The sequence below is a fragment of the Plectropomus leopardus genome, chromosome 18, assembly GCF_008729295.1.
Source record: "Plectropomus leopardus isolate mb chromosome 18, YSFRI_Pleo_2.0, whole genome shotgun sequence".
In the NCBI taxonomy this organism is placed as follows: Eukaryota; Metazoa; Chordata; class Actinopteri; order Perciformes; family Serranidae; genus Plectropomus; species Plectropomus leopardus.
This window is the reverse complement of record NC_056480.1, coordinates 15,404,763-15,416,102: the sequence shown is the minus strand read 5'-3', so window position 1 is coordinate 15,416,102 and position 11,340 is coordinate 15,404,763. Positions and strand designations below refer to the sequence as shown.

General features: G+C 40.7%; 1 protein-coding gene across 1 annotated transcript in view; it reads right to left on the bottom strand.

The window, feature by feature from the left end:
- Positions 1–1,705: 1,705 nt before the first annotated feature.
- Positions 1,706–11,340, bottom strand: part of hibadha (3-hydroxyisobutyrate dehydrogenase a) — a 28,644-nt gene continuing 19,009 nt past the window's right edge. The window contains exons 7-8 of the mRNA XM_042507133.1: positions 4,277–4,433; positions 1,706–3,195 (exon numbers count right to left, since the gene is read on the bottom strand). Coding sequence (XP_042363067.1) covers positions 3,037–3,195; positions 4,277–4,433 — 316 coding nt within the window. The 3' untranslated portion in view covers positions 1,706–3,036. The remainder of the gene's footprint in view (positions 3,196–4,276; positions 4,434–11,340) is intronic.

The window sequence follows — 11,340 nt, the reverse complement described above, 5'->3', positions numbered from 1 at the left end:
AAGCATGCAGCCAAGGCAAGTGCATACTTCCCAAGGAACAATAACAGAGTGAGTCACAAGCCCACGACACAACCCCTGCCACCAACGGCTCGCCGCAGTCTGCTACAACTGTGGCTGCCACTTAGACGACAGCAGCTCCATAAAATGTCGCAAAGAATCACCAGCCCTCAAAAAAAAAAAGAGAGTTAAATAAAACAAAACCGCATTTGTTTCTTTCCCCTCATTTCATTGTAATGATGGAAATAAGGGCATCATTCTGAGATTAGTGCTGCTATTTCTCCTCGACTGACGTTAAGCATTATATGAGCGCCTGCTGAAGAGCTTTAGAGAAACAATGAAACAACAGCCCACTGAGGAGCAGAGTGGCTGGATATTTGTCCCCGAGGGGCCTCAGGATCTGGACATCTTATGACATTATGTATCCCTATAGACACTTGATTTGATTGATGAAAAATTTCACAATTAAAACCTTTATCACAAAAAAACCCACTCAGAAATACCACCACAAGGTTGTATGTCTCTGTGCATCAGTGAAGTTGCACCTAAAGTTTACATCGATGTCTGTAAAAAACATGGATGCTTCACACACATCTTTCCCGCAGCAGCACAGAGGTTTCCAAGTGAATGTTTGTGCCAAATTGAAAGAAATTCTCTCAAGGCATTCATGAAATAAAAATTTTAAAAGAACGAGACGGATGAAAGGTCACAGTGACCTTGACCTTTGACCACCAAAATCTAATCAGTTCATTGTTTAGTCCAAGTGAATGTTTGTCAAATCTGAAAAAAATTCCTCAAGGTTTTTTTTGAGATATTGCATTCACAATTATGAGACAGATGAGGTCACAGTGACCTTAACCTTTGACCACCAAAATCTAATCAGTTCATCACTGAGTCCAAGTGATTGTTTGTGTTGACTTTGAAGAAATCCCCCTCAAGGTGTACATGAGATATCTCAGTTTTGCTTATGGTTCACAAGAATGGCCAGACATACTGTATGTGTACAGACAACCTGAAAACATCATGCCTCTGGCCTCGGCTATAGCCAGGGAAGAGGCATAAAAACAGAATAAACTTCCGGAAGAGCAACTAAGGCAAAATCCCTCCTACAGGAGGGATATTGTGAGCACACAGTAGATAACAAATGTTTGACTTTCTATAAATGCTAAGTCTGATAACAGTACATGACTTGTATGGTCTCAAAATTAACAAAATAAGAAATACAGGCTGCTGTGAAGCTAACATGTATGACTAAAAGAGAAATAGGCTCCTAATTTATGACTGGCTGAAATATCTCTACAACTATTGGGAACAGACATTCATTGGCCCCAGAGGATAAATCCTATACTTCTTAGGTGACACACAGATTATAATTGTTGTTGTTGGTATACACTATTTACTTTGACAAACACACACAATATGCTGGAGATGTGTTAAGTACAGTGGGACCGAACAGTTTTGGTGTGTATGTTCTCATGAATTAACAGGTAAAATGACCACTAAAACCACTCTCAAAAGCTCTACACTTCCTGAACTAATCACTAACAAATGTTATTTCTAAGCAAAATGTGCACTGATAATCAATATTTTCAATGCAGATGATTACAAGAGCTAAAATGAATCATACCATAAATGACAAATGCTACATCATCAGCAACATCCTGCTCTTATCTTACAAAACCAAACAAACACCAAATACACAGAGCATCTTTTATTTTAGGCTACAGTGTGACTGAAGATCTGTTTCACAGACAAACTGTAGACACTATTAATGAATTTTACTACAAAAAATTACAGTCCATTTAGACGCCTCTTCAATACTACACAACAATATGAAATATACATTATGTACATTTGCTCAGAGCAGGGAGGAACAGTTCCTTGCTCACACTTGACACAGATGTCGTACACAAGCTGAAAGACAGACAGAGATAGAGGAGAAATATGAGAGGACAGACTTTAAATTAAATTCGAAACGGGCGAGAGAAAGTGCTAGACAGTGAACATTTTGTTGTGAAAACTATAAAAGTCAAACAGCATTGGTCACAAAATAATACTCTGTTGGCTCGATAAGCAGATGTAGACAGTAGAGAATCGAGGTAAGTTCAAAGAGGTTCTGTAACTGTATCAAAATGGGCCGGCACATCGCACTGCGATGCACACAGTACAAAAATAACCAGATATACAGTATGTCACAATATTTAAACAAGAAGAAGTAGTCCGGTCCAGTGAGTACTGATGTCAATGTTGTTAAAACATGAAATTACTGTCAGTCTAGTGTATCCAAGAGGTAAAAAGTTTAATTGGATGACTGAAAAAAAAAGATTTTAACAAATGAAAGTGTTCTGGCAGGATGACCGAGGTAACTAGTAGCTGATTAAATAACACTGCCTTTCTGCCAAAAACATGTAACAAAACAAATGAACTGCGAATTGTGTGGCTAGTTTTTGTTGCCTTTGATGTAAGACTATGAGTATGGGATGTTTTACTCTGGTAGAAAAAAAGAGTAACCCAAGCTCTGCACTCTCTTGCGCTGTCTCTTCAATGAAATTTCTGTCACTGTGTGAATCCTCGCGGACCTTGCATAACCCGACAAAAGCGTACTTAAACTTTTAACAACCATGCATTTATTACTTATCAGTCATCCCGAAAACCACATATTATTTGCATTGGTATACATAAACCAGCAGTGCCTCATCCTACCTCTTGTTTTCCGCTCAGGCCTCTCAGCCCAGACTGAAGAGAGTTGCTTTGCCTCTAGATCGTGATCTAAGGTCAGCTTTAGCATTTCCCCCATGCAGAGGTAGAGCCGTGAATTGAAAATATGATTCAGATAATGCGACAAAGGGACATGTGCCGACACACAGTATGTTAATTGGACCGCAGATCTGAGCCTGAGGGCAATGCCTTAGTCTCTCCTGAGCATAGTGGGATAAGGGGCACTGGGGTGTGTGGCTGTAGTGTGTGTGCATGTGTGTGTGTGTGTCTGTGTGTGTTTATGTATGGTAACATCACAGTCAGCTGTGCTTCCGCTTCCATTCACTGTCCTTCCTCCTCGCGCAGATATTGGAAGACGGATGAGAAGTCCTTGTTAGCGTAGCCGCGGGAGCACATGACTCGGAAGATCTGGTGGGCGAGGGAACCCAGAGGGATGGGTGTCTTAGTGTTGGTGGCAGTATTTTGAGCCAAACCAAGATCCTGGAAACAGAGACACAGGGAGAAAGAGTGGCAGAGTGTCAGATAGATGCACACATTCATCTATTTTTATTTATCTATAAATAACTGTAAGAAGGAAACTGTTAATCCCAATTCTATCAGATTTCCTTGCAGCCCAGGCTTTTGTATGTGGAGCACACACTGCAAGTGTGTGAACCAGATAACACAAAGACTGCCCCATACATGAGCACTAATGCAGTGGCAGTAAAATTAAGTGGCACACAGTAAGTCACAGATGGGATGGTGAAGAGGAGAGCGGGAGTATCATGCTGAGACAAAAGAACAGTTAAAAGTGAGACAAAGTAGATAACAGGGTTAAAAGACTGACAACAAATAGAGGAAAAGAAAAGAGAAAGAGAAGTAGTTGATCAGTAGAACATTAAATGGTAACTTATAAATTATTAATCATTTAGATCATTTACTCTTGGGGAAAATACCAAACATTTGCTACTTCCAGCTACTCAAATGTGACAATTTGCTATTTTTCTAAGTTTCATTCTATTGTGAATCTATTTTGGATTGTTTAATGGACTAAACAAAAAAAATGATGTCAGCTTGGGCTCTGGAAAATTTTATGGGCATTTTTTCACTATTTTATGACATTTTACAAACTTAAGAGAAAGAATAAAATACAACTGACAATTAAGGGCTGGGCAACATGGAAAAAAATCAAATATAATTATATTTTCCGACCAAATACCTCAATGCTGATATTGCAATAGTGCTGTAGGGCTGATTATTTATGCTGTCTCAAAATATTTACACTATGAGATCATAAGTAACATGGATTTAATGACTAAGTGGATAAAGGCAGGTAATTTGACAGCTAAAAGAGTTTGGTAAGTTACATCCCTGACTATAATGAAGCTTTCAAAACCAGGAAAAAAACAACACGATATAGCGATATCTAGAGGAAACAAGTCTCAATTCGCAATATCGTTATAACATCAATATATTGCTCAGCCCTACAACTCAGGAACAAAAAAAAGAAATCAAGAAATTAATCAAAAATAGTGACAATGATTTAACTTCAAGTGACACAGAGACAGGGAGCAGGTTGCACCTTAGCCATAAGTGTGGTTCCAAAGCCGCCCTGGTAGTTGTTAGCAGAGGGGACTCCCTCCATGACGCCGGGGACTGGATTATATGTGTCGCTGGACCAGCAACGACCTGAGGACATGTTGAGGATTTTTGCCAGCAGCTTGGGGTCCAAACCCAGTCTGGGAATAGGAGGGGAAGACAGAGATCAGTATCTTTTTCAGACTTGGCGACAGGGAAAATCATCAGTGTAAAACTATTAATCTGAGTCCATAAACCCTGCAACATTCTCACTGTTGGTGCTCTGCTGGTGATAAGGTAAAGCTCAAGTTACTTTTATATATTTGGCACATAAAAATACAACAGGAGTTGAACCAATATGCTTCAACACAGGGTTACATAACTGAAGAAGTAAAAGGAGTAAAACTGAAAGGCCACAAAAATTCTCATGATAAAAAAAGACAAAAGGGTCCATGTTACATTTCAGGCTTTAACCCTTTGAAACCTGGAACAACATCAGTTTTCTTGTGCTGCATTCAGACAATTTTCACAAGCTATTAAACTCTTTGAAACCTTTGAAAATTGGTTTGATTTCTTTCAAAGACATGGGGTAAAAGGCAATGAGAAAATCTGCAAAATAAATGTGGCTAATTGCAATAAATTCAAGGTGACAAGGAAATGCTCTGAAAATAAGTTTTTTAAAAAAGGAAAAAAGTGGAAAATGTCCAGAAAACTTTATCAATAATTATTATAAATATATTTTTAAGTTATATTACAGAAAAAAAGTACACATATTTTTCAACACTTGTTTCAGTCTTTTATTTTTTTGCTCTTCTTTCTTTTTTTGTTGCTTATTTTAAGGTAAATTTCTTGTAACTTCTTACCCATTTTTTGCAAATTTTTGGGACATGTCCTGTTAGGTTGCTCATTGTCTTCTCCTCATGTTTTTGACAGAAATGAAATCAATTTGCTCCGGTTTCAAAGGGTTACACTAATATTTTAATCCAAAGCAATTTCAGTATGAGGTGTCGAGATAAAGGTGAAAGCTGTTGGTAACGATAGAAAAGAATGGAGGATTTATACCAGAAGGAGGCAGGAAATGGGACAAACAGATTGTGAGGAATAAAAGCATCGATTATGGAATTCATTTTCAAAACCTAGCAAAAGAAGAACAGGGAAAAAATGGGTGCGGGGCGTCTGGTGATTGTAGTGACCCCCACTGAACCTTATGCTCTGCTGTGACCATTCCTCAGTGTTAATGGCTGACGGCTTTGTAATGCTGGCTAATGCAGTATTGATGTTTACCAGCACATCTATCCTTCATCATCCCTCTTTCATGAAAAAAAGAAAGTGGAGGAGGAGAAGTGGTTAAGCAGCACAGGGGAGCCATAAAACCCCCCGATGTCACATATATACAAGTGCGCTCTTACTTCTGCTGCCCCATTTTGCAACAACCTACTTTCATATGCAAGAGGACAAATCTCCAGGCTCTGATAAGAAGAAGCAAAAAGCAGACGAGACGCAGACAGACAGGAGCAGGGAGTGAAACAAATTGCCAACCATTACAGCGGAGAGGGTGTAACTGTGTCGGTCTGTGTAGTGCAGCTTTTGTATATTAACGGTTTAAAGGCCAGTGTAAAGCCAACCACATCAAGCCCTGGCTGCCTCAGTTCACTGTTACTTACAGGCCTGTAACTCTATTCTGCTCTCAATATGACTATTAAACCATCATAGGTCCTTAAGGCCAGCAGCCTCCCTCCCTCCTTCCCTCCACCTGGCTCTCATTCCGCCATTACTACCACAGTTTTTATTAGCTGTCTACTAACTAATTAAGAATGGGAATTGCGTTTACACTCTCTCTATGTCTCTCCCTCCTCCCGTACCCTTCGTCTCTTTTGTGTCCCGCACTTGTGCTTTTTTAACAAAGTGTTTTGGAAATGTGGCATAAGTGACGCGTGCGTGCATGAGACATGTGTTTTAGCTTGCATTTTTATTTAACGGCAGTCTCGCTCATGATGGCTTTTTTAGTTTATGTCTGAAAGCATCCCTCGCCATGCTGCTTCTCTTCTCCTCCGCCTCCTCTCCTCATCCACCCCCTCGTCTTCCCTGCTGACACCTCCCTGTCTGAGGACTCTGGGGGACATATGTTTGACATCGCACACAAACCCCCCAATCTCCCTGTGCGCACACACACACACACACACACACACACACACACAAGCAGGCAGCCCCTCCCTGCGTTCTGGGTCAGCAGCTGAAAAGGTTACTGGCTGAGCTACAATAAAGCGCGTCCGAGCGCGCAGATCGTTTGTTATAGCGACCAGAGACGCTGACGGGGAGCTGTTGTCCTCTGTTAACGATAAATCAATGAAGTTCCCCTCCTGGTCCCATCACACACGCACAACCACTCACGCACACGGCCGTGGTTATTAGCTGACGCAGTGGTGTTGTTCCTCGCCTGTGGTAATTTGCGTGGAGAAGAGGACATGTCACGCTTTAACAAGATTGACATGGATAAACACACAAAGACACGAACGGTAAGCTGGACGTGTTGCTGTGTGATGCCTCTGCACATTAAAGAAATGTGAGAAGGATGGAGATGAAGATAAGAGGGGAGGGTGTTTATGTGCTGGGGAGCTCTAGCAGGTGGAGTTCATTTGCGGCGCTGATATTAACTGTCTGTTTCACTGCGATTAGCGTGTCGTCCTCGTCTGATGGGAGAGTAAGCCCAACCCGTTCCCCATTTATTATTACATTAAAGAGCTAACAGGCACATATACACACACAAGCATTTACGGTCCCATTTATAGAGGCAACAAGCGCGTTTATCACCCAACTTTAATCTTCATCGGAACATATGCTCACAATTCATTTAAAGGGGCAGAGATGTGTGTTCATGTGTGTTGGGGTGAACCCAATTCTGTCTCTCAAACAAAGGGTTGAATCTTGTTATGCCCTTCAATTCGCCTGTTGTCCTCCACATAAAATGAATAAAGGAGAAAATATGTGCGTTGTGACTGCATGTTTGTATGCATGAATAACTGCAGGTACACATGCGTGCAAGGTGAACCATAAGCTGTAAAAGCCCCATATCCCTTCCTGGGCCAGTCTTTCCACTTCTTCCTCTCCTTTCATCTCCATGTGCATCATTAAAATCACTGCCGCCTCTCTCTGCTACTCTCTGCAGCTTCTCATCTCCCTCTTCCACTGACTAGTTGGCTGCGTGCAGAAATTACGGCAGAAGAGAGAAATGCAGGGATTAAAAGAAAAGAACAAAATGAGGAGGTACAGCAAATAGGAATGGAGTAGAAAAGCCGAAAGAGAGGGACAGAATGGCAGAAAGGCAGAGTGTGTATGTGTGTGTGCTCATAATTGTCATGCGTGGCCATTCCTTGCACTAAGAGAACGTCACGCTCTGTTGGAGACGGCCCGAGCTTCCATCTGAGATCAACAAATTAGCTCCACGAACAGAACTGTGTGTGTGCGTGTGTGTGTGTGTGTGTGTTTGTGTGTGTGTGTGTGTGTGTGTGTGTGTGTGTGTGCACCTGCATGTACAGGTAAGGAGAAACACACACACACACGCACACATATTTGAAGAAAGGGCAGCTCTATCAGGCCCAAGTCCAGCATGATAAAACGTTATTGCCGTTTTCCTGTAAATTGGCTGTGAGTGCTCGGTCTCCTTTGTGTTGGACCGTGTTGTGTGTGTGCGTCTGCACGCCTAAGAGAGCGTCCTCTCTGCATAAGAGGCTGGGCCGCAATGCAGCATGGGAGATTTACGGGTGTGGGCTCACTCTAAACGATGACAGTCTTTGTCAAACCCTATAATAAAGCCCCAGAGATTGGCTAGTGAGAAAGGGGGGGGGGGCATGGAAACACACCGGCAATAATGTTGGCACACACAATCAATATACGGGTCAGTTTTGCATGTAAAAAAATAATTCACAATTACAGTGAAGAGATGCAGTAGTTCCTATCCTTTTTTTCCCGAGGCATATGTTATAATGATGTGCACGGTGAGTAGAAGCTGTTGTAGTTTGGTAGAAAACTGCTGCCTTCAGTGTCTGCGAATGTAAATCTGTGTGTCCAAGTGTGTGTGTGTGTGTGTGTGTGTGTGTGTGCATCAGAGACAGTGTGGCAATGTGTAAATCTGTGTTGCTCCCTTAATGCCTCCATATTTCAGAAGCCTAGTGGGGGGATTTATGTGCGACTGCTCATGCCAATTTTCCTCCTCTGTCTCAGCACAGATAAATCAGCCGCTCTAACACAGCTGCACTGTGAGAGGAGCAATTCGCGCACATGCACGCACTCACACACACAACTGGGTGCACACACCATTTAAGTTGCAAAACCCATAAATACATATAATAGTAACACGCTGGACAGAAGAAACAGTCTATTATTGACGGGGGATATGTACAAATATAGTTGATCATAAATTCACACCTTTAAGATGAAAAGCTGATCTGGTGGTCATGCGAGGAATATCTGATGTGTCCTAACCCTAATTTACACCCCCAAAAATAAAGACTCTGAAGAGAATCTGCACTTCAATTAAATGCATGCTAAGATACTCGTTTCTCAACTGTCCGGCATTTTTGAATCCTTATTTAAGACAGGTATTTTAGGTCATATCAAAATGTTTTAGGTTTAATTCACAAGACTTCATATCCCATCATTCTTAGCCTTTGTGCCATAATGAATGATAGGTTTTCAAGGCAGTATTCAGTGACAGGGTTGTGACAGGATACTGGTGAGCGCTCAATCAGCAGATGTAAATGAGAGTCTGTGGCTCCACCCCCTCATCCATCTCTCTCCGGCGGAGGTGGCTCTGACTCTGGGCTGGGCTGACCCCTTTGCAATTCCATAAACTACACACACGCGCACACATACACACACACACACGTTTCCAAACCTGTATTGAAGTAGTAAATTACTGCCACAGTTACAGCCATATCACTGGTATAGTAATTGCTTTTACAGTGATGGCTATATCTAAGGATTGGGTCCAGGCTAAATTCATGCATGCCTAAAATACAGAAGCCTCCAACGTGCCTCCTTAAAGCTAATGGTGATTTTACTACTTGTAACCAAATGTCTTATTTTGTTGACTCTGGAGGACAAGTCTGCTGCTCCACATCCCTCAGCGAGACAGAAGAACCCCACTGGGTCTGCTGAACAGCTGCTTTACACATGTAGTTACACCTCACTGGGCAACATCTGCATGTGAACAACATATTGCGCTTCCTAGCTCATATTCTATTTAAGGGGATAGTTTGGATTTTTTGAAGTGGGGTTGTATGAGGTACTTATCTCTTTGTCAATGTATTACCTACAGGTAGATGACAGACGATATGCCCCCAGTTTGGAGAAGCAGGCAGTAGTACCGACACAGAAGCTAAGCAATGTACTGCTGTGGATGGGGCAGCAGCAAAACATATTTTACCCACAAAACATTTTAATATCAGTTTAGTGTATGCTATATTTATAATATTTCTAAAGATTTACCTTGCTGTCAGAGAGCCTTTTCTGACAGAGAGCTGAAGCCGTTGTTGATGCTTTTTTCAAAGTCACCAGACTTGAAAGCAGCTGACACTGACATATGCAGTAATTTCACCTTGCAGAATGTGGGAGTTGCTGGTCTGTTACTGCCTAAATCTGTTAGTTAATGTTATTTTGTAACTTAAGTGAATCAGACTAACCGTTTAAAACACCAAATTCACACAATAACGCAAACTAACTAACTGATTGAGGCAGCGGTGGTTCAACAGCTCTTGTGTTCTGCAAGCTAAAACAATTGTTTTTGTCACAGAACTTTGGTGGCTTTGAGTTGAGCTTAGATAATAGCTTCATTATCTAAGCTCAACTCAAAGCATTTCTATTGCTATCTTACAGCCATCAGAAATGGCTGTAAAATGGCAATATAAAGCAGTGAAATTCTGAAAAAAATGTAAATACAGCATACACTTAAACTGACACTGATTTTTTTTCAGTTGGCCAAAATAAGTTTTGTTGCAGCCCACATCCACAGCAGTGCACTGCTTCACCTTTATGTTGGCACTCCTGTATCCCTCTTCAACTATGTCTCTACAGTAGTGGAGAGTAACAAAGTACATTTACATTAGTACTGTACCTTGAATACATTTCTTTGTGAACTTAATACTTTGTCTTCAATACATATGAAAGACAAACTTATGACTCCACTACATTTCTATGAAGGCTCTCCTTACTTGTTACATTTGCTTTGAAGTCAGTGGATATTTTTTTCTTTTCTAAAATGCAAAAATCCACAAAGTGTTATCATGCACTTCTGCATTTGGTTTGCTTATTGAAGTGGTGTTCTTGTCCCTCTACCTCATGCATTCGCTACTTTGATTGGGCAGCTCATTAGTGGAGACGGGTAAAGAGGAGAGGTCTTTAGTAGGTGTCTGTATTTGGTTATGAAGTGTTAATAATGGCTGCGGAAGCAGATGGAGATGAAGATTTCCTACCTCAAGTCCACATTTAAAGTTTTTAAGTTGAAGAATGATTCCCAAACTTTATAAATGTTTCTCTGTTTATCGAACACAAATTTCACCACTGCATGTTGAGAGAGGTATGTAAAGGCTTGCTTAATTGAAGATTAATATTTTAAACAAAAATGTATGTGCTTGTGGTAGGTGCAGTTCTTTCGCTATTTTTGGTCAAATGTGTTTTATGGATTTTCCCACAAAGTTCTCGCACACTTTTAGAAATAAAAAGTACTTTGATACTGTATATATGCAATATATATATATATATATATATATATATATATTTTTTTTTAAGTACTACAGTGCTTTAACTTATATAATAATATGACTCAGCAACTGTCACTTGTATAGCAGTAATATTTGACCAGGAGTATTTATAATTTGACTTGAGTACTTTGTCCATCACTGGTATCTACTGTTGGTAATACAATGACTATGGATAAACTGTCATACTACCCATCTTTAAAAAATCTGAACCGTCTCTTTAGGGGTATAGTTGGCATAATTTTAAATTGGAGATATCCACTTTATTAGCCCACTCGCTTCCCTGTGTCCGAATTTCTGCGCTCTACCACTA